This window comes from Thunnus maccoyii, chromosome 9 (genome assembly GCF_910596095.1).
Source record: "Thunnus maccoyii chromosome 9, fThuMac1.1, whole genome shotgun sequence".
Taxonomy (NCBI): Eukaryota; Metazoa; Chordata; class Actinopteri; order Scombriformes; family Scombridae; genus Thunnus; species Thunnus maccoyii.
The window spans coordinates 11553307-11580935 of NC_056541.1; the positions used below are offsets into that span (position 1 = coordinate 11553307).

The 27629-nt window shown below is 39.4% G+C and overlaps 1 protein-coding gene across 1 annotated transcript; it reads left to right on the forward strand.

Annotated features, from left to right (window-relative positions):
• The first annotated feature begins 837 nt into the window (after positions 1-837).
• cspg4ba (chondroitin sulfate proteoglycan 4ba) lies at positions 838-27558 on the forward strand. The gene is made up of 10 exons (XM_042421483.1): positions 838-1130; positions 6654-6817; positions 9248-12820; positions 13306-13779; positions 14281-14457; positions 18806-19004; positions 19985-20116; positions 22368-22540; positions 23018-23201; positions 23300-27558. The coding sequence occupies exons 1-10, from the start codon at positions 1055-1057 to the stop codon at positions 25351-25353; spliced, it is 7206 nt and encodes a 2401-aa protein (XP_042277417.1). The 5' UTR covers positions 838-1054; the 3' UTR covers positions 25354-27558.
• The last annotated feature ends 71 nt before the right edge of the window (positions 27559-27629 follow it).

Sequence of the window (27629 nt, forward strand, 5' to 3'; positions counted from 1 at the left end):
CAATGTCATTAGGAACAAATTCATTAACAAAGTCATGAAAAATTGGAGTGATAGAATAAAGCACCTGTGAGATATGACAAAAAGTATACCTCAGGGGTCTGCAGGTACCCCAGTCAGTAGGATTAAGTTTAAAGTCATTTAGAGCGGTGGTTCTCAATGTTTTTCCCACCAAAGGTCCCAAAATATAACACAAACACAAAATATACCAGACCCCCATTTGTTAAGATTTTGACCTAGGGTCCCCCATCTGGTAAGACTTTTGCTTTTAGATGCTTTATTACAGAAAGTGTATGAAACCCATGACCAAATAGTCACACATTCTGTCATTGTGTTACTTATGGATGGAATTATAGTGAAAATAAATTATTCCCCTTTTTGCTGGGGACCCCCTGGTACACCCTTGAGGACCCCTGGAGGTCCCTGGACCCCACTTTGAGAACCATTGATTTAGTACATACTTTAAAAGGCTTTAACTTTGCTTTTATAACTTTTTTTTAAAAGTGTGACTTTTATTTTATATTAATGATTGTTCATTATTTAGGCAGAGGTAATTAAAAGCCTACTAAGCTTTTTTTTCCCCTCTCCCACATTTATTTTTCTTGTTTGTGTTGTATTTTGTTTTTGTTTGTAACATGTGCCAATAAATAAACTTAGACTAAGAGCTCATTACATTTATATTATTAACACACTTATTTTAACATGACTGTTCCTTTTTTTAGCTTACATTTTGAAAACTGAGATTAACCTTCTGGTTTTTTCCTCTGAGGAGAACACACGCGCGCGCGCTCACACACAGATACATGCACGCACGCACGCACGAGGCGGAGTTAAGCGAGGATCTGCTTCAGTGGTTTAGTTCAGCTCAGTTCAGTTCAGGGTCTGCGCTGCATACCGGTGGTCTAATACTGCGTCTTGGGGGGGCGACTAGCTGAACTCCCTGTGTTGTTTTTTTGGAGACGTTACCGAAGCCTGAAGAAGTGAAACCCGGTCTGTAAATATGTAACCGTTACCGTTTCGGTCTGTTAACGTTAGTGTTTCCACCGGGAGAAGGAAGATGGACACCAACAAGAAGAAGTTGTGTCTCGGCGGTTTGCTTTGCTGGTCGCTCCTGGTCGAGCTGGCGTCGGGAGGTAACAATGCAACTTTCTAAAACAATTTCAATTAAAACAAACAAGATTTAAACGAATATAAAGGTGCGTTTAATGACGTTTTGTTCACACAGGAGCAGCGTCACTCTGTTGGTGAATTTTGACGAGTTTCCCTCAATGTTTTGTAGTTTACTGAGGAAACCCTGAATGCTACTTAAAACCCAGCACCTCAAGAGTTACAACATCCTAAATAATATAATTAATCTTTTTTTAAAAGCTTGTCAGGGTGTTTGTGATTTCTCTCATACAGTATGGCTTCAGCCCTATTTCTGTAACATCATGAGCGAGTCTATAAAAGCAGGCTAAAAAAAGCATGAATTGGCCTTTAGTATCACAAAGGAATGTTAAATGTTTTCTGTACGTGTTGTTGAGTCGCTTCAATGGTTCACAGGTTAAAAAATGTTGTTTTCAGTCAGTGTAACACTCAACAGGATTAAAAAAAAATGTGAATACAGGTTGGTGTGTGACACAAAGGAACAAATATTTTTGATTCAGTGTCACTAGAACTGCCTCGATTAGTCGATTAATCGATTAGTTGCCAAGTATTAAATGAATTGCCAGTAATTCTGATAATCGATTAATCATTTGGTCATTTTTTTTAAAGAAGAAAATGTCCAAAGTCTCTGGATCCAGCTTCATAAATGTGCATGTTTTCTGGTTTCTTTAGTCCTCTATAACAGTAAATTGAATGTCTTTGAGTTGTGGACAAAACATAGACATTTGAGCATGTCATCTTTGGTTTTGGGGAAACAGTGATCAATGTTTTTCACCGTTTTCTGACATTTCATAGACCAAACAACCCATTGATTAATGAAGAAAATAATCAGCAGATTAATCAATAATGAAATAATTGTCACTTGCAGCTTTAAATGTCACGATTAATTCCAGCAACAACTGGAATAAACATTTAGTTAAATTAAAAATCAAAGCAGCATGATTCTGCATTATTATTATCATTATTATTATTATTATCATTAATATTATTAGTGACGCATTAAACTATGGATAATCTATGCATGCATGGTGCACACAGTGTACCATAAGACGCCAGAGTGCATCACCTTATCAGAGGTGGCAGCAGAAATGGGACCGTGATGCCCACTGCACTGGAAGAGCTATCTGACTATGACAACGGCACACTCAAATGAATTCATAGGAAAAGAACAGTCGCTGTGTTGAGAGACACATGTTGACAGATGTATATTATTTACATCCATACGGGCATTCATTCATTAGCCTGTCTGGTTGATTTGATCCTGGGCATGTGTCATCTAAATTCAGCTTCATCCAGGCTGCGCTCCTGGGGATCATCAGGAATTATTTCACCGTGACTCACACTCGCCATATACTTCACTGAAAATAACTATATAGTATAGGCATTTGCTTTACCTTGTTGCATTTCTGAATATGTGCATCCTCTTGTCTCTGCTTACCTTGGATTATGAAACAAGCCTTTGCTAAAACAGCCACATCCCAGGCTTCAACAATGCATCTGCAGCACAGTGGCTTGACAGTCAACAAACCAAAGAGGCACTTCAGTCAAGTTGCATCTCCGTTTTGTTGTATAAACTGAGCACACAGGCACTGACAAGCACTGGTCCTGCCTTTCAAATTAACTGTAAGCGGGTGTTCACTAAAAGTTCACTGGCTTTGTTGTTTGAAAGAGCGGTTTGTGAAATCTCACAAAAAAATGTCCCTGTCATGCAGAAACTGCCCTGCAGACATGTAGATTACAGAACAATGTTCAAACACCTCCTGTTTATGCTTCTCGGGGCACACAAGTCAGGTGTACGTGGGTATGTTTACTTGTGTGCATTGTTTTCTGGTCTGCTGCACTCTTTCATTTACATACCCCCAAAATATCCACGTTTCAGCACTCGAGTGTGCCAAAAAAGCTGAAACAACCTAAGTTTTCTTCCAAAAACAACATAATTACTATCTTTTACAGCTTTACAGAAATCCAGCTCCTTATAGGCGAGTGCACTATGGGGAAGACCCGTGTTTTTAACCACACATGACGTTCAATCATTCGAGTTAAACGTCATTGTGATAACACCAGAATACAATTGAGCGTGCATGCCCATCCTTGTGAATTTAAGAGAAAAATGTCATTGCGTTCCTCTTGGCCAGTTTTCAGAAAAGCTTCCTTCATGTTATGCACACAGAGTCAGTCAGATGAATGAACATGACGTTTATATGAGAAAGGACAATAAATTCAGTCAGTCCGAATCAGGGCCAGGACAAATAATCCTGCTTGCTGTGCACCTCTGAGTCAATCAATTTTGTTTATTTTCATCTACATTTAACAATTTGCTAACTGGCGCTACAGGCACTTTACACCTGACTGAGAATCACAATTTAGGACGCGCTGGTCAGTTAATGACAATTAATTCAGCTAACACACAACAGGAATAACTGAGATTGACAAGCACTTCTTCAGTCCACTGCCTTTGCTAGTACTGAAAGATTTGTTATATCATATATAAATGATGATGTAATAGGTATATACTGTATAAATATCTAGGCGTCTACAGTATATCAGCAGGTAGAGCTTTGAGAGGAATCATTGGTAAAAGTAAGAACATATTCAAACATATTGTAAACTTTTTCACGCTTGTCAATGTACTTCAGCTGAAGTTTGGGGTCAGTTTTTCAAGGTGTTAATCAGTGCAAAACAGTGCTTTTGATATTTTTTGGGTGTGCACATATATGAACCAAAGTTGGCTATATTGGTGATAGGGGACTGGAACCATGTGAAGTTTGATGGGAAAGATATGTAAATTAAAATAGGCTGATGTCTGTTTGTTATAAACAAATTAGACGTGTGCACTTTCTTTTTACAGCTATGGCTTTGGTAAGCTAGATCAATGTCAACTAGAAAAGATGAATGTTGGTTTGTTAAGAGAATCTGCGTTGGCTGACATATGGATATGACACAATGACAACTGCGTACATTTAGGATGATGAAATATGACTATGATGCAGAGAATTAGGGTCGCAACTAACAATTGCTTTCATTATCAATTCATCTGCAGATCATTTTCTGAATCATTTTGTCTATAAAATGTCAGAAAATAGTGAAAATTCCTATTGTTTTCCAAAGTCAATGGTTATGTCTTTAAATGTTTTGTTTTGTCCGGCCAACAGTCCAAAACTACAAAGACATTCAGTTTACCATTACATATGACAAAGAAAAGCATTAAATCATCACAATTGAGAAGCTAAAACCAGCGAATGTTTTTGTCATATTTGCTTAAAAAATGACTAAAGCAAATATTCGATCATCAAAATAATTGCTGATTAATTTTCTGTTGATCTGCTACTCGATTAATTGTTGCAGCTCAACAGAGAATTATGTTGTATATTTGATCCAAGGTGCTATATCTTTATGTGCCCAGTTGAGATTTGGTATTTTACCACTCAGTGTTGAAACTCAGTCTGGAAGAAGAAAAGTGGATTTGTTCAATGTGCCAACTCAGTGATACAGAAAATTAGTTTCTTTTTGTCTTCTACTGTCTTTTATGCAATACTTTGTTTTGTAAGATAAAAACAGAAATTGATTTTGTAAATGTGGTTGTTCACATACAAAACATTTGAATTAGTTGGTCACTTAGAGAAAGCCAGAGATTAGGAAAAAAGTTGATACTTGATCAGGATAAACTTTAGACTAATAGCATTTCTTTTCCTTCCTCTGCTATTTGGAGTGCAAATTATTTGAAATTTTGCACATAAACTTATCAGAATAACAAATGATTAGTCAATTAATTGATTAGTCAATCGTCAGAAAATACATCAGCAACTAGGCCTATTTAGATAATTTATCATTTCAGTAATTTTTTAAGCACAAATGCCAAATATTTGATGGTTCCCTCTTCTCAAATGGATTTGCTGTTTTTCCTTTTCAAATAACGGGCCTCTGAGAAAAGTACCATATTTTCACTAGAAAATAACTAGAAAATAATCGTCAGATTAATCAATAATTAAAATAATCATTAGCTCCATAACTAAAATATATCCTGTTTGAAAGTATATACAAGTAAATGTAATGTAACAGATGTTTGTCTTTTGGTTTTGTATATGTTTTAGATATTCTGCTGTATATGTTTTTGTTGTTTTATTGTGCTGACTTGTAATCTCACGTGGTATTGGTCAAATGTTATTGATATTTTTGATACACTGAGGTTAAACTAAATTGTCTGTCTGCAATTAGCTCCTGTTGATTGGTGACTGGGTATTGAGATGGCTGAAGGGCTATTTTCCATGGTTTAGTGGTTTAGTTGTGTTACTTTACACTGCATTTTATATAGATTGGATTTGGTCAAGCAAACTACCCATTAGTGCATTAACCCTTTTAGGAAAACAATGCATTAACTCACATTAACTTTATCAAGCTTTGTCAGTGAGTCACTCCGGCCCATTAGCAGTAGGCCACCCTTGCCCCTGGGTCATGAACTACAAATAAATCAAACGTGGACTGGACACGTTTCCTCACAGAGGCGAAGATGTTTATTAACCTTTGAGTCTGTGTGGGACTCTCAAGCTCATTAAAAACTAAACTGGTGATGCCCGGGCATGAAGGCTGAGATGAGAAAGCTTCAGAGGGCGTTAGCCCAGATTACAGGGTGATGTGAAATGGCAGGGAGGTGAGGTAGAAGAAACAGCTGGGTTCATCTGCCACGCTGCTTCTGGAACATGGGGCAACAGACAATGCGGGGACGTCAGAGCCTTTCATGTTCAGGTTGAAGGTTCCTGTCAGGGCATGGCAGGCCCAAACATGTCTGACTCCCTCCAAGCCACTTCCACATCCAGTGCCTCAGTTTGTATACCGCTGTTGTGGCATTAAAGTCAAATACTTTTAAAATTCACATATGTCATTTTGGCAGTTTAGGACAGTCCATGAACAACTTTCTCGCAAACCTACAAAGACATAAACCTGCAATTCTGCCACGATGCACAGGCTGGAGTTTGTTTCATCCTAAAGGTAGTTATTATTCTATAGGTAAAGTTTTAAAACTCATAATTGTGCTCTTGTCTTACTTGAATGCACGTAAATCATAATAAGCACATAAAGAATGAACACAACTGGCCCACCAGGAAGGCTAAGCTAAGCAGATCCGAAGAATCTTACAAGCATACTTTTAAATCAGGTGAGGTATAATTTGTGCACTGTGTGTGTTATAAAGCTGTGTGTGTATGGGTGGGTGCGCTTACCTCTTACACGGACTCTGCTCCACTTGTAAAGAACAACCAGGATGATAATTAGCCTGGCTTTTATATCTAAATGTCACATGTTGGCTATATTAAGACCACAATGCTTGACTTGACTTGCTCTGTGTTTGCTGTATTCACTGCCACTGTACTTTCTGTTCCAGCTCTCTGTCACACTCAGCTCAGTTTGAGTGAGTGTTACAAATTGGTTTAACAGCCTGCAAAAGACATTTGAACATATACGTTCTGTCCCTTCAAAATCAATCTCTTACTAATATTTAGTTCGTCTTTCTCCAGCTTCCTTCTATGGCGATGGCTTTGTACAGCTCAAGGCAACAGAGTCGTCCGACCATAACACGCTCCGCATTCGCTTCCGAACCTCCAGCACCAGTGGCCTGCTGTTTCTTGCCACTGGCCATACTGACTACTTCCTACTAGAGCTCCATGCTGGTCGCCTGCAGGTGGGTACATCCATGTCCCCAGCACATGAGCATATGTGTTCAAGCATACATGAGCATACACACATGTACACGCACATATATATACATCCACACGCACATATATATACATCCTCATGCATATATACATATTTCCACACAGATTTTTGTGCTGGACGACACACTGACCACCGTAAGCTATTTCTCCATCTCAGCTGACAGTGTCAGTCTCTCAACACAGTAACACAAGTAGACAAGCCTGCGTGGTATGAACTGAGTGTCAGCTTCATACCAGTCACTTCTTGTCACAGGATTATGAAATCTTTTTATCATTATTATTATTTTTTTATTATTGTGTTTGGATTTAGATGATAATCACTTGATCACAGTGCATGGCACATCTGCCTCACACCACCTCCAATCAAAAATGTCATATTTTCTTGAATTGTCAAAAACTGTTTGTGTTCACTTCACTTCACTGCTGTTTCTGTATAATTCTATGAAAATGTAATATAATATGTCAAAATGTAATGTAACCATCATCATTACTTAGTCTGTGAGATGTCAAAAAAATTGTGAAAACATGACTATCACAGTTTCTGAGAGCCAAAGTTGATGTCTTCAAATGTCTTTGTTGTTTTTGTTGTCTTTGTTTGTCCAAAAGTCCAAAAGATATTTAAATGACAATATAAAACAGAGAAAGGAAGCAAATCTTCAGATTTGAGAAGCTGTAAACTGTGAATGTTTGGCATTTTTTCTTGAAAAACAACAGAAATTAAGAAATTTTCAACATGAAAAAAACATGTACCACTTGTTTGGTTTTTTTTTGTTATTATGTCATCATGGATAATTGAGATGGCCAATAAGAGATATCAATGAAATTGCCAGGTCAGAGAAATTATGAGAACCTGGCTTTAACGTTAAATTCAAGTTAAACAGTAAAAATGCTCATATTGTCACTATATTTTTCTGTCTTGAAAGATGCTGTAGAGAGAAATTTAAAAAAAAAAAGCTCAGACATATTCTTGTGCATTTTGTCTAGATTTAATGCCAAAAATAAGGGTGGGTTGGTGTCCCATCAGGGTGCACTATTTTTAGCCCACAACACAAGCATCGCTGAGAGGATTTAGGGATGAAATACATTTGTCTCTTCAAGACTGCCTCTGGAGTGTCCTGTAAGCAGCTCTGCCAGGCTAAATCAACATAAAGAATAGACAGATGTATGAAGACATTTTAATATGTAGACACTTTCAGAAGAAAAACAGGAAGTCCTGAGGTATCCATTATTGTTTTGTGATCAAACTCCACAAATTTTTGTGACTAAGCTTCTATTCATGTTAGACTTTTGCTGCCGGGAATGAATCACACTCACGTACTTCAGTGAGCACGAGGAGTGAACTGCTCGTCCCTGTTCCTTAAACTGGCACAGGTCACCAAATAATTTTTTTCGCACAAGTTATCCTCGGGCTCGGGGTCTCATTCCATGTGAGTCAGACATGAGCGTCTCTCCCTGGAAACCCATGCATGAATAGCAGGGACTCAACAGCAAGCCTTGACAAGCATGTCATCTAAATGCAGCATTAGTCTGAGATGGTGACATGATGCTCCGAGGACATACCAGAAGGCGAAGGGATAATAGTGGTCTTCCTGCTTTAAATCACAGGCAAAGCCCACTGTTATAACAACAGGTGACGTCATGGAATGTGTGCCGTTGAAATGCTGTTTCTCTTTCCAAGTGTCACTGTGTCTATAGTTAATCATTTAATTCATAAAAGTCATAACATCATAGGATATATAAATAATTATTTCATATGATAAAATGAAAATATTTTTTGTATTTATTTTTTGTTTTCATGACATACAATTTTTTTTACTATATCATTAAAATATTTTTCAAACAGTTGTCTTAATGACCATTTTAAATAGTTGCAATCCCTACCCTCATATTTTAAAAAACAAGACTAAGAGTCTAATGCCACTCTAGCTGCTCTGTGATGCTTAGTTACAGCAGTGCTCTGAGTTAAATGCTAACATCAGTATGCTAACACTCACATTAACCATGCTAACATGCTGATAATTATCAGTTGTGGTGTTAACCATGTTCACCATCTTAGTTTAGCGTGTTAGCTTACTAACTTTTACTAATTAGCACTAAACACAAAGTACAGCTGACCACTAAAGTTATTACAATTCATCTATAAATGTCTGTCCCAAATTTCATGGCAATCCATCCAATAGTTGTTGAAATATTTCAGGCTGGACCAAAGGGGTCGACTGACGGTGCTAGCATGGCTAACAGCAATCATATTTATTGTGGGCGTCACAAAAATGGTCTATTCTAAACTGATAAACCTGAATTTAGATTGAATTGTTGCTTAGTTCAGTGTGTGTTTTTACTTTTTATTCCTGTAATGTGACAGAATTTGTAATCCAGTTGTTTCTTTCTTCTCCCAGCTGAAACTGGACTTCGGATCTGGGGAGCAAGTGTTACAGTCAGAAAGAGGCACTCAGCTCAACGACCTGGCATGGCACTCTGTGGAGGTCCGCCATGTGCAGATCAATGTCACTTTGACTGTAGATAAGAACTCTCACACAAGTGTAAAGATGCTGGGCTCCCATCACGATCTTAACATCTTGGATGGTCTTTATGTCGGAGGGTCAGGCGGCCTGGACAGACCTTACCTCCCTAGAGACTCAGTCGGCTTTCGAGGCTGCATGGATGACGTGGTCTTCAACGAACACGACTTGCTGTCATCACTGAGGCCGTATACTGGATTCAAGAATGTCCATGAGGTGTCTTTAGGTTGTAGTCCCCAATTCTTTGCCACTGAAGAGGACGCGATCAGCTTCTTCAGCTCCAGGGCCTACATTTCCCTTCCACCCTGGAATGCCCAGCAGGAAGCGGTATTCCAGTGTGTTGTGCACACTTCAGCCAAAGAGGGAATAATCCTGTACAATTCTGCCAGAGAGGGGGACTTTGTGGCTGTTGAAATTCAGGAAGGTTTGCCAGTTGCCATTGTTGGTAAAGGTGGGACCAAAACAGAGCTTCGGTCACTCACATTTATCAATGACAAGAAATGGCATACAGTCAAGGTGCACTTCAGTTCTAAAGGTCTTGAGCTAACTGTTGATGGAGAGATGGTGAAAAGCAGCATTAGCTCTCGTTCAAAGGGGCTGCAGCTAAAAGGCTACCTTTTTGTTGGAGGTATTGATGACAGCACCAGATCAGAAGTCAGAAAGGTGGGGCTGGTGTCTGTGTCTGGAAAGCGTGTGCGTGGAGGCTCCTTTAAGGGATGTTTGAAGAACATTGAAGTCAACGGAGTGAAGATGGGTCTCTCCAATGCTGTAGTCACCAAGGATATCTCAGTTGGTTGTGAGCCAGAGAAAGAACTAGAACCATTGACCACTGTGAGTCCAACGAGTGCTCCAGGATCCCTATTTCACTTGGTGACACCAACACCTTCACTACACATGTCAACACTTGCAAGGGGCTTGGACAGAAGGTATGGCTCTAATTTTGTGCAGCTAAAAAATCTTGTGGTCCAAGAGGGTGGTCGAGCATCTCTCGAGGCCAAACACATCAAGGTACTCTTGGACTTCAAGAAGCTTGGCATTCGACAGTCTCAGATCATGTTCCGAATTCAGGATCAACCAATGCGTGGTCAAATAAGGCTTGATGTCGATCAGGACCAAGATGAGAACACCTTCAGCATGTTGGACCTTTGGCATGGACGAGTAATGTACATCCACGGAGGCTCTGAAGATCCGGATGACTTCTTCATGTTTTCAATTTATTCCAGCAGCAGAAAACAAGTTCCTGATTATCTGAAGGACAACAAATTGTACCGCTACAATATCACTGTCACACCCACCAATGACGCGCCTGAATTGAGTCTTCCTGAAGGAAATCTTTTTGTTCTGTTGGAAAACTCAAAGAAACGCCTCACCACGGATGTTCTGAAGGCCACAGACATTGACAGCAACTACACTGATCTTGTCTTCTCTGTGCTAGGTAACCTGAATGCAGATGCAGGATATTTGGAAATTGAAAACAACCCAGGCACTGCAGTGACCTCATTCTCTTATTCAGACTTGGAGGAACTGAGGGTGTACTATGTTCACAAGGGGGTTAGAAACTCAAGGATAGTGCTTAGAGTTAGCGATGGGGAGAAGGTCAGCAACACTGTGGTCTTAAGGGTCATGGCTGTAGCGCTTGAGTACAAGATTGCCAACAACAGAGGCCTGGAGATCATTCAAGGAGAGACCGCTATAATTGGATCAAACCAACTGGCCGTGCAAACCAATGCTGTGAAACAAATTGTAGACATCCGTTATGATATCATTGAACCTCCGCAGTATGGAGAGCTCCAGAGACTTCACTCAAGCGGTGAATGGAGATCTACCGACTCGTTTTCCCAAAGGCTTCTAGAAAAAGAGCGCCTGAGGTATGTTAGCACGTTTCAAGAAATCCAGACATCTAATGTCACAGATTACTTTAAGTGCAAAGTCAATGTAGCTGCAAGGGCAACCACTGAAATACTCTTCCCAATCACTGTGAAGTGGGTGAAGTACCACCTGGTGAAGAATGCAATGATAGACATGGATAAAGTTAGAAAAGTGACACTGGACTCAGAGAATCTTTTTGCTACAGCTGAAGGTGTGGTCCTCTCAGAGGATGACCTTTACTATAGGGTTCTCACCACACCAAAGAAAGGAAAACTCCTGCTGGACACCACAGTTTTAAAGAAGAACTCAACCTTTAGCCAAAGCAATGTCACAGATCTCAAAGTACATTATGAGCTAGTCGACAGGCCTTATGAAGATACAAGTGACAGGTTCAAATTTCAGCTGGTTTCCAAACATGCTCAGTCACAAAACTATGATTTCCAGTTCTTGATTAAAGCTGATGTTAACAGTGTGTTTATGAGAAATGATGGACTCGCTCTTCAGGAGGGAGAAAGTAAATTGATCACAAAAGATGAGCTTTTCGCCGAGACGTTGAGCACAAAGGATATGTACTACACTGTCATAAGCAGCCCCAAACATGGAAAGCTAGCCCGTATTAGTCAGTCAAATTCTAATGCTAGCTACAACAACATCTTAACCTTCAGTAATCAAGATATATTAGAGGAACGGATAATGTACATCCATGATGACAGTGAGACTACTCAGGATGAGTTCACGCTCATAGCCTCCACCAGCAAAGGGTTCAAATCTTCCATCACAGAGGATGAAATAGGCACCAAAGAAGGAACGTTCAACATATCCATTCAGCTTGTCAACGACCAGAAGCCAGTACGTGTCATTGATAAAGTTTTCCAGGTAGTAAGAGATGGACAGAGGTTACTCACTTCAGATGATTTGCGTTATCATGATTCAGACTCTGATTTTGATGACGGCCAGTTGATTTACACCCGCCGCGGAATCCCAATGGGAGACCTGGTGCTGGTAAATGACACTACTCATCGACTGTTCCAGTTTCGCCAAAAGGATTTAGAAGAAAAGCGAGTGTTGTTCATTCACAAAGGTGTAAGCACAGGCAGGTTTGTGCTCTTTGTCTCTGACGGCAAACATTTTGTATCAAGTCTTTTAGACATCAGTGCACATGACCCTTTCTTGAAGGTTGGCAACAACACTGGCTTACTGGTTCAGAAGGGACAATCAGTGACCTTTTCCACCACTAATTTTAGTGTCATATCAAATCTGGACATCAGAGATGACCAGGAAGTCACGTTCAAGCTGATTGAGGCTCCTAAGTATGGAAGACTTTATCGCAATGAAACAATGTTGGAGTCATTCACACTGTCTGATCTCAAGAATGGGCTCATATCTTATCAGCACAATGACAGCAAACATCTGGCAGACTCTTTCAACTTAACAGTGAAAACTAAAGGCCTTCAACTTGCAGTGAGGATCAATGTGAAGGTTTACCTGGAAAGTCATCAGAGGCCACCCATTGTGCAGCATCACAACACCTTACTGGTGGAGGAGGGAAAACCAGTTAAGATTGGTGAAACTAAACTAGAGGTGAGTGTGTGAGAGACAGTGATACCTCAATTCAAGAAATATGTAAACCATTTTGAAGGTCAATGTCACCATTTTTATCAGTGTTTAAATATTCAATATTATGTATTTGCAATATCATTACAGTTTGATAATTCCCTTGCCACAAAAATCTAGAGAATTAATTTCATATTTTGTTTTTTAAGTCAGTTTCCTAAACATCTTCTTTAAACACATAGCATGATTATAAGAATAAGAAATAAAATCTTAATATAGTAGCACCACATTTAATTAGACAGAATTGAGGCAACAGTATTAATTATCAAAAAGAGCAGTTTTTACTGCTCTGGTATTAAAGGCTGCTCAAAGGTTAAAAACTGCATGCTGATGGGTGTTTGTACATTTTACAATGATGTCATGTTACACCAAGAGCAAAATGAAAAATAAACCTTAGTGACACATGGGACATGTCAAATTTAACCACTGAATATGGTTGCTGATTGCTGCAGGTCACTCACGAGGACAACCTGCCATCTGAGATTGTATTCACAGTCAAGGCGGCCCCCTCTCATGGCTTTCTCCAGCGTTTTGTGGAAGTGGAGGAGCGTTACGTCGGAAGCAAACAATCTCCTGTCAAGACATTTACCCAAGAGGACATTAACAGCGGGAACATTCAGTACATGCAGGTGGATCCCAACAAAGTCAACGACACCTTCATCCTCGATGCAACCAACGGGGTCACTGACGTCAACGACATTAGGGTGTCTGTTGACATTATCCCACGCCTCATCCCACTTCTGGTCTCCAATTTCACGTTGAACGAGGGCGCCTCCAAGGCACTGACCCAGGAAGTGCTAAAAGTCACCAACCGACACTTTTCTGGAATCAACTTCCTGTATAGTCTGACTGAGCCCCCGAAGCATGGTCACATTGAGCACTCTCGACATCCCGGAGTTCCCATAACCTCTTTCACCAGGAGACAGGTGAGATATTCGTACAGACAATCTTGTCATTATTATATAGCAATATAGCAGTTGACTAGCAGTTGGAGTGTTGGATGGATGGATAATTAGATTTATTATTGCAGCTACTATTTTCACACCCATACCAAACAATAAATACACAGAGGTCCTTCCTCCATCCTTTTTTTTGTCTATTGCCACTTTACCCACAAGCTGATTTAGGAGGGAATGTTTTCTCAAATTTGACACAAATTTGCAGATATTTTTACAATGTTTGTTACCTGAAATACATTTTTTTTAAAAAGAGGATTACCCTGGTTTGACCGCCCTTTCACCTAATCATGCTTGAATCTCATGACCTTGCCACAAATCGATTTCTAAAATCTTACAAAGCAAAAATGTGTTATGTAAGAGTAATGAGTTATAAAATAAATGATGACTGTGATTTAAGAGTCACAAATTATTATAATGTGTCTTGATTTTCTAAGGTTCTCTCTAATCATTTTCATGTTTTATAACCAGGTGGAACATGAATTTATTTACTACGTACATGACAGCAGCGAAACCGTAGCTGACAACTTCACTGTGGTGGCCAATGACACAGGCCTGAGGAAGCAGAGTGCGGCGCAGACGGTGTACATCCAGGTTACAGCTGTCAATGATGAGCCTCCTGTTATTACAGCCAACAGGGTCCTCAGGGTGAGTCTGCACTGCCGCTCTATATTTATACTCTGGACTTTTTTTTTTACTAGCAGGTCTGGCACCATAGCTTACTGTCAGACGATTTTCATGTGGGCAGTGTTGCAAGTTGCCATGGCTGGCTGGCTGGATGAGGGAAACTATGTTTGCTATGTGGAGGAGGGTCCAGGGGGTTTGGCAGCACAGAACAGGCTTTGACATACATTTTGAGGTGCAGCGGGCTTGTAAGAGGAGCTGTTTTGGTGCTAAGATGTGAAGCTCTCAAACCAAATCCTCTTTTTATCAAAATATACAGTATTACTGCATTTTGGTGAGCTAATTTAAAGCAATGTTGCTTCAGTGGACTGAAGAGAATCTGCTGTTTAATATAGTCTGGGTTGCCTCCAGGCATTAGTCAGACATAAGGTCTTGCCGCTGCAAATATATCGCTTGAATTAATCCATCCCAAAGCATCGTATTGTTGAGTGACATGATGGCATGGCCCAGAAATGGCAAACACTGTTACTGCACCATTCAGTCCTATTTCCTCTACTTCACATCTATCTGCCTATCCATAAAAGAAGAAGAAAAAAATCCTGCTGGTTATTTATGACCTGTCCATAAAAATGACTTTTACTAACATATATTTTAAATATGTTTCTTAAATCATAAGTCGTAAATCAGATCAAAGCTGTCTTGTGTGTCCATGTGCTGAGCAGTACTGACTTGTCAGCTTTAGACACTGGAGTTGGGAAAGGTCCAGCTGGAAAGACAGGCTGAAGTATAGGTCTCTGTTGTCCAATGCAGCTTTGCCCCAAATGCCTCAAATTCCTCTGGGATTCTGCAGAGTCAGAGGAGAGCTACTTCTAAATTGCACTGCATTGAAGAACACTATGAAGCAGGTTGAATCTCATCAGTTTTTAGCTGAGTAGTTTTGGAAGGGTGCTTTTTTTGGTGGTCACTGTCAAATTAGTATGCACACATCATCCACCTATTTAGCTGAATGTGATCATTAGTCATTATATACTGTTTTACTAGATGTTAGCAAAAACATTAACTGGGTTCTCAGTGTCCACAAGGTGGCTCTCTGCTACTGCACTTCTATTGTGCAGCATTTTCAGAGATTTACAGGTCTTTAAACACACGATTGTGTATTTCCCTACGTGATTAATCAGAAATTAACCTTTCAAACAGCTTTGATGTTTGGTAAATAAAGCTTGAAAAAGGACTTGCTGGGACTGGAGTTCAACAGATTTATATCTATCATGTCTGCCTCAGGGATTGTGTCTTTTTAAATTTTAAATCGGCTTGGTAAAGAGTAAATATTACAGCAGCAGGAACCAAAAAATATTGTATAATGGAGGAGTCTGTTTTAAAGAAACTATATTTTTGTCATCATCCAGTGGTCCCTAAATCAAAGGACTTTAATTGGTAGAATTATAATTTGCATGCACAAGTAATAAAGCCAACAAATAACTGAAATTTATCTGATATCTTTCATATTCTTATGTCCAATCCAAAAAATTGTTATCCACTACAAATGTATTAATTTTCTAATCATTGCAATGACATTTTTGACAAATGATTGACATTTTGTTTCTGTTTTCCACATTCTGTGACAGACATATAGAAGTAATGTTATTAGTTTAAACTATAGGGACTAAAATCCATCAGTTCCTCACAGAGATGTGAGAAGCGTTTCCTCATAATTGAATTGTTTTGAAAGTCTCTTCTCTAATATGAACACAACAAGTACAAGTCTTCAGCCTGAACAGTTTCACTTACATCATCTTTTAGTTTTTATATTTAATATGTACAGTGATTAAAAAAGGGAAAACAATGAGAAAACAGGAGAGAAATAACTTATTTTGTGCAAGTGAGATAAAAACAAGGCTTATTAAAAAAACCTCAACAAATAAACAACAAAACTGTTGAGGTTTGCCACTCAAGACTATAAGGAATTCAGTAAAAGAGGATCAAAGATGTAAATGAGGTTAAGTGTGTTTTGTTCGTAGACTTCATTTGATCTCTATCACTAAAGCCACAGCTTGATGAGCAGTAGACACCCCATCCTGTTTGAGGAATAGATCTCAACACCAAGGGGCAAGTTTGTGCAAATTGATCTCATGTGTCTTTCCTTTGCATTTTGTGAGTCACACTGATCCCGTTCATCAAACTGATCCTGCTGTGACTTCCTGTCAAGTAGGGGATTATTTGAGGTGCAGTCATTTCCCACCAGAGGAACACACACTTGCATGCGTGGCGAGTGTTCTCACATGTGGAGACTTTCTGCTGTGGGACCAATGAGAAGTGTGTGATGTCCTGTGTTGTGGGTGGTTGTGGGGTTTACAGGTGCTAATTGGAAAAGTACCCCATGCTTCTGTTCCAGTAAGAGCAGTGCAGTTAAAACACTTAGAGCCGAGTGACAGACCAGCTCGCTGCCAGTTAGACCTCAGCCTGTAATTTTGCCATTTTAGGTACAATTTTAGGGCCATTTGGACTCAAGTGTCACCTAAAATGTAGTCATTTTGCAAGGTAAAATTCAACCTAAGATACTCTGGGACCTTTCAGCAGCTGTTTTGTGACAAACTGTTATGACGGTTTTTTATACCCACTTCCCCTCACCCTACTACGTGCACTTCAACAGCCTGTGATCGCAAACATTTCTCACAATAACCAACTTTTAGAGAGGAGCAGAGGGAACTTTGTGTTAAAATACAGCCTGCAAGTTTACCAATGTGTGAACACTGAAATATTACTGTGATCACACCCTTAACATAAAATGCTGCATGTCATGCAGCTGCATTGCACTTTGGCCCACAAAAAGTGCTCTAAGGGGAAATTTGCACTACATACTGCCTGTCTGTAAGTGACACTATATATGAATTATAGACGGTAAACACTGGAAACAATGAGCTCTAACCAGAGTAGATATTGGAAGCAAACTATGACTAAAACTTAATAGAAAAAAATAGGTAGTTGCCAGTTTTCTGTCATTCAACTAACCAATTATTCAACTAATCATTTTCAGCCCCTATTTTAACATCAACAAGTTTTTTTTTATTATTATTATTTACTAATTTGACTAATAATTTACTAAAACAAAATCCTAGTAATAACACAAAAAGTGCGACCATCACTTAGAGAAGGGATTAGTTTACCCTATAGCCACTGCATGGGCATGAAGTGCAAACATTTTTTTTTTCATATATATGCATCAGTGCAAAGAAATCACTATAAAATACAAGGTATCTATAAAACTATCAATATGACAAACAACCGGCAATGATTGAAAAGTACCACTTCAAATGATCCAGTATAATTCTCATGATTTTCATTTTAGCTGCAGAACTGTCAGTAATATTTGGGGAATTACAACCTGCGTGAGGGACTGTGGCATGTTATGCAATTGCTGCTGTGGCCTGGAGTATAGAAGCTCATCCTGTGTTGTCAAGTGTCTGCACGGTTCAGTAGTTTTGTGTACTGTGTGTCAATGAATTCCTCTGTTCCTCTGTGGAGAAGTTAGACTGCCGCGTTAGCTCCAGGCTTTTGAATTTACATGGAAGGCAGGATCTAAACTGTGCCCCTCCGACACTCTGCAGTGTATTCAACTGTTTACAGTCTGCATGGCTATATTTAGTCCCGAGTTGTCCTTCATTTAAATTACGCTGCTGAATGTAACTTGAGTGATGCCTCGACTGCCATTTTTCCATAGGTTGTTATGGTCTTACTGTCGTTTTCGTGCCTTAGTTAGAGATGGTTTTTATAGCATTTCTGCTTCATTGGATGATGTACAGTGGAAAAAGGCTGAAGAGGAGAAAGAGAGAGAAAAACATGTGTAATTGCCTCGGAGCTGAACTCACACCCACAGCATCCTAGGTCCACTGTGTGCGGTAATGAATGACAAGGACACGACAGTTGTTTCCATGTTTTTTTTTCTGTCTCACTTCCTTTTCAACTGTGTACTATTTGAATAGAGAGGAGGTGTTACACAGTTGCTCTACAGTGCATTTAATTCATAAAAAAGTAAATGAGAAATAATACTATTCTCCTCTTACAGACTTTTTTCAGTATACCTGTATCATGTGGATGTATTCAAGACTGGCATCTACAAATCCATCAAATAAGCTTTAATTTAGCAAGTCTTTTGTGCCATTGTAATATCTTGTATTTCATTTCTAACCATGGAAACAGCATATGCACAATTTCAAGAGAAATGTCAAAATTGCATTCAGTTGTCAAATATTGTTCCTACACATATGACAAGCTCTGTCAAACCAAACATCTCTGTTCCCATGTTCCTGGAGGTCTATATTTTCATATTGAGTACTGATGGCACCTGTTGTGTCCTTGTCCGTCATGTATCCAGGTTTGGGTGTCCTCAGTGACAGAGATCAGGCTGGAGGACCTGAGAGCGCAGGACATGGATACACCCCCAGAGGAGCTCCACTTCATGGTGACCCCACCCAGCAACGGACACCTGGCCCTGAAGAGCGCCCCCATGAAGGCAGTGCTTAACTTCACCCAGGCCCACATAGACCAGGGGCAGCTGCTGTTCGTTCACAAAGGTAAAGTTTTTTCTATCACTGAATATTAACACTAAGTACTGGAGAAGACTGGAAAGGAAAGACACTTTTATTATGTGTAACAGGATTTTTGTGTCAGTGAGTAGTTTAAAGATCCCCTGCGGACATTTTTAATAGTATAAAAATACTGAATTTGGAAGAATAATCAGTGTCTGATCACAAAGTTCAGTTACCTTAATATGCAAACATTCTGTTGAACACAAGATGTCACCTGTATGAGCACCGGAGGCTTCAAGTTTCAACATCACACTTCTGCAAGTTGTATACTGCACCGCAACTGACCCCAAAGTAGTTGTGATTTCACAAATCATGCTCATAGGTACACACATTAAACTCAGATTTTCAGTGAGCATCGAGAAACTTTACCAGATGAAAGTGAAAGCAACACATTTTTGAGTTGAGGGGGGCTTTAAAATTAAAAAAAAGAAATGTAGCTACAGGAATATATTTCTAAATATTCCTCTGCTTCTCATCAACTTTAATTTATTCTCTTTCATGCTGTTGATGTATTGCAGTCCTTTTCTTACTGTGTTGTTTTGATCCAAGATAACTTGCTGTTGTCTTTCTTCTTGCGTCCACTAGAAGATGCTATTCACAAATTCCAAACCCTTTGATTTGCTCACTGCCAGTGTGACTCAGTGAAAACAGTCAGCAGCAGAAACAACATGCAACACTCTACATTAGCCATGAAATTACATGAAAAACACTGATATTGTTAAGACAGGCTGGACCGAATGCCAAAGTGTGGATTATTCTGATAATAATCAGAAATGCTGATCAGAAACCTTTTTTTTTTAATGTGTATTTTACAGAAACCAGATGCAGCTTATTTGTATTTGTGCTCCTGCCAAGAACAAAATGAAAACCTGTACTCACAAAACTCTGTTGTTCTTTATTCACAGCTGCAGGCAGTCAACAACTGTATTTCATAAATTTCATCTTTTGTTTTATTTGATGTCCAGGTGCCATGTCAGGAGGATTCAACTTCCAAGTCAACGACGGTGTGAACTTTACTCCCAGGCAGATCTTCAGCATCACTGCCAGAGCCTTGGTTATCACTTTAGAAAGAAACCGTCCACTCAAGGTGTTTCCAGGTAAATCCCCCCCTCTGAGTTAAAGCTTGTGAATTAAGGATAAGGCCGGATTTACAGTATTCTACTGTTTTTTTTACTTATTATCAACAAATCCCATGAAAATCACAACCAGAAGCGCCTTACTCAATCTTTTAATACCCACCCTATGTTTGGCACTCAGGCCCAAGATGTAAATCTTAAAATATAGGTCACAAAAATATAGTTTCATGTGTTGAGCTGCATCTTTTTTTAGCAAATAGGCTTTTGTATCATTATGCAACTGCACAGCTGCTTCTTGAAAATGAACTGAAACATGTTTTTTTTCTGTTTCTCAGTCTTACACTCACAGTGGCTCTTTCTAGTTGTACTATTATTAACCATAGGCAAAGGTTTGGCTTCCTCTTTATTTTGTTTCTTTTTTTAGGACTCAGTTGAACTGTGTGTGCTCTTAAAGCGACATCTTGTCCTCTCAATTTCTGTATTTTGAAAGATTTAACCTGCTCATATTTTCACCCTGACTACTGTCTCTGACCAGAATTCCTTTGTTTAAATAATTCAGTACCTTTCCTGCAGAGAAGTCATTACTTAACTAAATAGCAGACTGGTGAATCAATTCTGCCATTGCTCAGTGTTTTGATACGCAGTGTGCTACTTTTAATACTCTGGAGCTAAAAATAGTCTGCATGCTGTCTGTGTCTGTAAACACATTTCAAGGTTTCCTGAGATTTCCAGTGGTCTGGTTTGTGAGTTAGGAGGAAAAGATATTGGGAGGGTAGCAAACTGCCAACTGGCACGCTCTGCTGAGCTTCCCAGCCACAGGGTGAGTGGCTACTTGAAAAGCTGTGCCACTGTCTGTCTGAGGCAGCCCTGTTCGTGCTTTGTGCCAGGCGGGGCAGAGAAGGGGGGGGCGGGATCGGAGCTTTAACTGACAATGTGAGGTTTTTATGGTGTGAGGGGTGACATGAAACACTTTGTTTTTGCTCTTCCTCGCAAACTCCTCAAATATTTGGGTGCCATGTGTAAAACTATGCAGAGACTCCTCACTAAATAGTTGGATAGGCCTAATTCAGAAAATCAGTGTTCACCTGAAAGCATTCTTCATGTGTCAGATGCAAATAACACACAAAACACAAAAGTGATTCTTAGTGTGGGGAAGTACATTCATGATTTCTTTCAAGATTTTCATGAATTCACGAAGCAAATTATTTAATACAATAAAAATATAACCAAGTATTATTACATTTGTATAATGGGAATCTGTTGCTGTATTCACCTGTTTAATTAGAACAATTTCATACATTTGTCATTATCCCATATGCCTAAATAACTCTGTAAACATTTTTCATAGTGTTTGTCTTACATCAATCTTAAATTTCCAAAGCAGCACACAATTTTCTCATTGCTCAGGCATGGACTAACCAAGCGAATTTAATTATGTTCCTGTGAGCATTTCTACATTTTACATGTGTACATACTGTCACAAAAGGCTGCACAAATGTATCACGATATAGTAAAACCCTTTCTTGTACAGAAAGAGAGAGGTGGAGCAAGACCTTGTAGGTTTTCATTGTTAAAAGAGCAGAAAGCCCATTTCTCCCTCTTCCTGTAAGAGAGAAATTTCCCATGAGAGACAGACAAGGATAGTGGGAGTGCTTGCGAAAAGTGATGAATGAATTTCACTGTGCTTTGACCCCTCTTTCCCTCTATCATTGCCTTCCATCATTTGTCAGTAGTCTTTTTTTAGTATTCTCACAATCCTGACAGTGGCAGCAGAGCTATGGAAATCTATGTAATTCATCTTGGGAAGAAAAGAACCTCTCAGAAGCCAGTCCCTGTCATCTTGCACAGATGTTTCTACTTCCCCAAGTGGAAGATTTCTGCGCCTTCAAGGAACTGATCCACTTTTTAATTTCTTATTTTGTTTTTATGTAACACCCCGCACTGCAGTTGGACAGTGCTGTAAAAAAGTCTGTGATGTCTGCAGTGCAGCTTTAATTTGACACATCAAAGGACTCTCATCGGGTCTATTCCAGACCTTGTTTTGCATAATTTGGAGTCAAAAAGATGTGAAATGCTTCCAGAGGGAAAACTTTCTGCATTTGATGCAGCCACACAAGCGTTTTAATAATGTGGTCACAGCTAAACTGAATACCAGATGCAAGGAAAAACTCTTTTTCTTGACAGATACAGTCATTAACAAATGTTTAATGATCATTAATCTAAGCCACTTCATCGGTATTTTTGTTACGTCAATTTCATGTCTTTCATCCAGGCTCTTCAACACCAATCTCAAATGAGGATTTACAAGCAGTGACCAATGACATCAGCAACACCTCCAACCGCATCATTACATTCAGTGTGATTCGGCAACCTAAACTGGGGCGTCTGGTGTCGAGGCAGCCTGATAATTCCACAGTGGACATCTCCACTTTCACACAAGATATGGTGAGTGAAGAGCTGGAGGTCTTAGCAACACTTTTGTCTCATTTTACAAAAGAATATTTTAAAATACATTACAAAGGATGCAACTAGAGTAAGATTAAACATCAGAGTTCCTCTATTCATGTGGAAAGTTTCCAGATTTCCATTGTATGAATAATAGATGTTATGCATCTTCATTCAGGAAACCAACTATGCACTTCTCTAGCTTAATGGAACATGCAAGGCTTTTATGTAATCAATTATTTCTAGTAAATTATTATCTGACATGATTAAAGCTGTGATGCGCAGTGTACTGTGTTTACTGCTGAGAAAAACTAATTTAAAATAATGAAATATTGAAAATGTGAGTCAGAATAGCCAATAAATATTGAAACCACTTATCTGTTCATGTTGATTGAATTGTCAGCTCACTTTAGGAAAAGCTGGATCTGGATGTTGTGCAAATTTGTTGAATTATTTTGGATCTATGGTGTTTTGCAGGTGGACAGGAAAGAGGTTGTGTACATTCAAACTCCCATCGAGTCAGTGGGCTGGGAAGCCATGGACTCCATGACCTTCTCTGTGGCATCACCGCCTGCTTCTCTGGACAGCCAGACCTTCAAAGTAGCCATCTCCTATGAGAACACCGGACCTGAACACAACACAGTCCTGCTTGCAAACACAGGTAACAAAAAACACTGACTGACATGTTGATGACTTTACAGTATAAGTTAGAAACAAAGATTCAACAAAGCTTTCTTGGTGATGCTTTCTTGGTACTAGGTGCTGAGGTAACAGAAGGGGAGAGTGTTGTCATTGATGAGTCCAAGCTGGACGCCACTAACCTGATGTCCAGGCTGCCGACGCCTCAGCGAAGCTCCCATGAGGTCTGGTTCCAAGTGACATCTCTGCCTCAGTATGGTGTCATTGTGGTGGGTGAAAGAAACCTCACCAAGGAAAAACCTAACTTCTCTCAGTTCATCGTCAACAAATATGGTATCACCTACAAGCATGACAACTCGGAGACAACTCGTGATTTCTTTGCATTCAGTGCATGGATAAATCCAAAGGGCAAAACAGCGCAACGTCCTCTAGATGACAGTGATGTTATTGAGGAGCGTTTCAACATTACAGTCACACCTGTGAACGATCAGCCACCTTTGCTAAAGACCAAAGCGCCGAGTTTGACAGTTGTACAAGGAGATACAGTCGCCCTTAGACCTGAGAACCTCAAAGTTGAAGACATAGACAATCCCCCTGATGAAATTATGTTCTCTGTGATTAGCAAGCCAAACAATGGCTACCTCGCTCTTGAAGGGAGTTTGAATGAGTCGATTGTGGCCTTCACTCAAGCCCAAATCAATAACGGAAGTGTTTATTTCATCCACGATGGAAGCCCTGCCTCAGGGGTGTTCTACTTCAGTGTCACAGATGGCCATCATAAACCAATTTACAAACTCTTCAACCTAGAAGTGACAGAGATCACCATCTCTCTGGTCAATTACACCGGATTGACACTAGAGCAAGGCAAGACTTCAGTATCACTGACTGGAGACAATCTTGCTGCCAAGACTAATGGGAAAAACACTACAATTCACTACCAGATTACCATGCCTCCACATTTAGGCAAACTTCTAATGGACAACCAAGAGGTTACACAGTTTGAACAGGAAGATTTACAGACTGGAAGGCTGTCCTACCATATGACTTCCCTTTCCTCTGCAGACAGCTTTGAGTTTACTGCTTTCACTTCTGAGGCAAACCTGACTGCCCAAGTGTTTAACATCACTGTCAGACCTTTGATCCAAGTTGGCAAAGGTTTGAGGATACCAAATGAGATTACTGTCAAACTAAACACTGGATTCCTTAATGCTTCTAAACTGGCTAATATCAGCGGTAGTGATCCTGTATTTGAAATTATCTCCCATCCAAAGTACGGCAAGGTGATTCAGACAAAACCTAAAATGTCCAAGAAAGCTGTACCCGCTAAGTCCTTCACTTTTAAGGATGTGATGCAAGAGAAGGTTGCTCTGGAGCTAAATGCCAACATGACTGGAGTTCAAGAGCTAAATGATTCATTTGTCTTTGTACTGAAAGCTGATAACGTGCAACCTGCTAAAGGGGAGATCCACTTTACCATTGTGCCATATGATTCGGCACTTTTTCCAACCACAAAGACTCCTATCCCAACCACATCATCTGCCCCTCAGACACCAATCCAAACATCCAGAAATGGAACTGCTTCACCGGTCCTGTCTACAGCTTTCCTTTCCACCCAGCAACCAAGCAAAAACCAACAGAAGTTCAATGGACGTAACCGCTGGGGAAACTCCAACAGAACTAGCATCTTCAGTACGACTCTTGGCAAACCAACGCGTGGAGCGGAGGATTTTCACTTCAGGAACACACCAGTTCGTGTGGAGTCATATCCTCAAAAAAGCTCCAACCCACTCCTGGTGATCTTACCACTGCTGGCCCTGCTGCTGCTTGTGATCATCTTTGTAGTGCTGGTTGTCTTTCTTCGACACCACAGGCAAAGGAAGCAGAGCACCACCACACCAAAAGAGCCACCCTCTGGTTTTACAAGCAGTCAGTCCCACCAGGGGCAAAGCCAGACAAGCGCAACAGTTCCTACAGTAACTGTCACTCCGTTAAACCCCAGCTGCCCAGGTAGCCCTTTTCTTGATCGGTTATTGGCACCAAATCAGGGCTCGCCATATAACACCATCGATTCAAACATGCTCGTAAGTTCCTGGAGTAATGGTGCTCCTGCTGCATCTTCTCAAATTATTAGAACCGCCACTCCCACTCTCCAGAAGAATCAGTATTGGGTATGATCTTCCCCAAACCAACTCTTAGCTCTATGTGTCAGAGAATATTGTATAACAGAGTAAAATGTGGTCGTATACTTGATGAGGCTGAGTAGGGATTTCTTTCACAACTTCACCTTGTAGTATAAAAAACAACTTTATTATAAGTTGAACATTGTTTTGTATACTACAAGTGTTGCTGGGGTTTTGACCTCTTCATACTTGATGAGGCTGCAATTAATTATGACCTATAACAAATAATTAGCTTAAAGCTACATCAATCAATATTTGTGTTTTATATTGAATTGACAACAAATGACTGAATGAGTGTTACGTGAAAGATATTGCTCATAGTGACAAACTCACAGTGTGTTATCTGCCAACTCTGCAGCTTTATGATACATTTTAGCTTCTTTTAGCTTGTTGTTTTGGTTTTATGGTACATTTTCTGTATATTTCAGTCTGGGAGGCACCAAAAAAGCCATAAACATACTATTACCTGTCCAGCACCTAACGGGAACAGTTAGCTACAAGCTTGTGAAGAAAGTCAAATGTTTACCAGCTGAAGACCAGGATTTTTTTTTTTGTTGCTAGGAGGTGGTGTAGACCAAATCAGAGCTAAAAGGCCAGTGAGTATTGGACGTAAATTCGCCATGTGGCCAGAATCACAACTAATGCTGCTCCCTATACGACGGCAATTGTATGCTAATAACAACCATAACAACTTCATGGCCACAACACTATATTTATGTCCGTTAGCTTGTTTTGGAGTTCTTCTGCCTCCTAGTGGCCTAAAAACAATTAATGCAGCTTTAAAGATGGATAAAGAATACAACTATTAAGTCCTTTTACGGTACATTAATTAACATGAGGACAGCTTTGACTTCCCTGAGAGTCACACAATCCAATTAAACACTACTTTACAATCCAACACCAACCACTGTTGTACATTGGGTTGGTGGAACAAACTATGTTCATTTGAACATTTGCAAAGCAGTTATCATTGTGGTAAGTTATAACCTATGTTTGGTGCCTAATGTATGTTAAATCACTCACATTGTTATGTCTTCCTCATGCACGTTGAAGTCTCTCCCGTTATGGGTTATGATCATCTGAGTGGAAGCTTCTAATAACAGCTTGAAACTGTGAATTACTAAGACTGACACTGGCACAGAGATGTATTGTCTAAGCATTTCAATTGATTGTGCAGATTTTATATTGTTATTATGTATTATATATTATAGTATAGCTTACAATTTTTTGTAAACTCAGGTATTTTGTCATTTACTTCATGTTACCTTTATGAGGGTTGCATGTATCACCAATAGTTGAGGTCTTTGTTTAATGTTACAGGTTTGAATAATATAAAATTGAGGCAGAGGCTTCTCAGCATGGCTGTATATTGATATGGGACATAAAAATGGCTGCTTCTGTGCCACTAAACAGTTTTTTTTATTTATATGCCTGATCAAATCACACTGGTTAAAATATTAGCACTGTTTTTCGTATGTTTTTTTATTTTATTGTGCATAGTATTTTTATATTCTCAACAAGCATGTATGAAAAATCAAGGCACTGATCCTAAAGATTACACAAATGCACACTGTATTCTGCCCACCTTCACCTTAGTAATTAAAATTCAAATAGTATAATTTTGTACTTAATTCACAAGCTCCCCCATGGCTGAAAAGATGGTGGGTCGACCTACTTTTTGGGAGACTGAGCTGCTAAACTGAAAACACTCATTACTCTAGGAATGACGTTCTGGGGTGAGTCATTTTATATTTTTGTAGATTTTTGTAAAAATTAATTGGATTATTGTCAACAGGACAGGTTGTTAACCTGTTTGAGCAACAATTTCACAAGAAACCAAGAATTTCTTTGACTGAAATGAGTGCCAATATTTACGTATATAGATTATTTATCACTGTCTAACTTGTGTCCTTAAATTCTTGACATCATCTGCTGTAGGCCTTTGGTGTTTGACACTTTAAGAAGTGTCTGCTGTAAATGAAAGGTACTGTTCTGATGTGTTCTGGCAAGCAATGAGAGAAAAGAAACTGCTGTTACAGAAAACCACTGTAAATTCTACTGTATGTCATTAATTCATTTTTTTTACTGAACAGAAGTGTTTATCCAGTGTATTCCAGTCTCATCTGAATGATGTAACCTACTATGTAAAAGTGTCATATTTATTTATACCATATTTTTAATAAACCACATTAAAATGTTTGCAAGGTTTATTTATTCATACTTCCCTGCCCTGTCTTACCTTCTGCTATGATAACATAGTAAAATCCTAC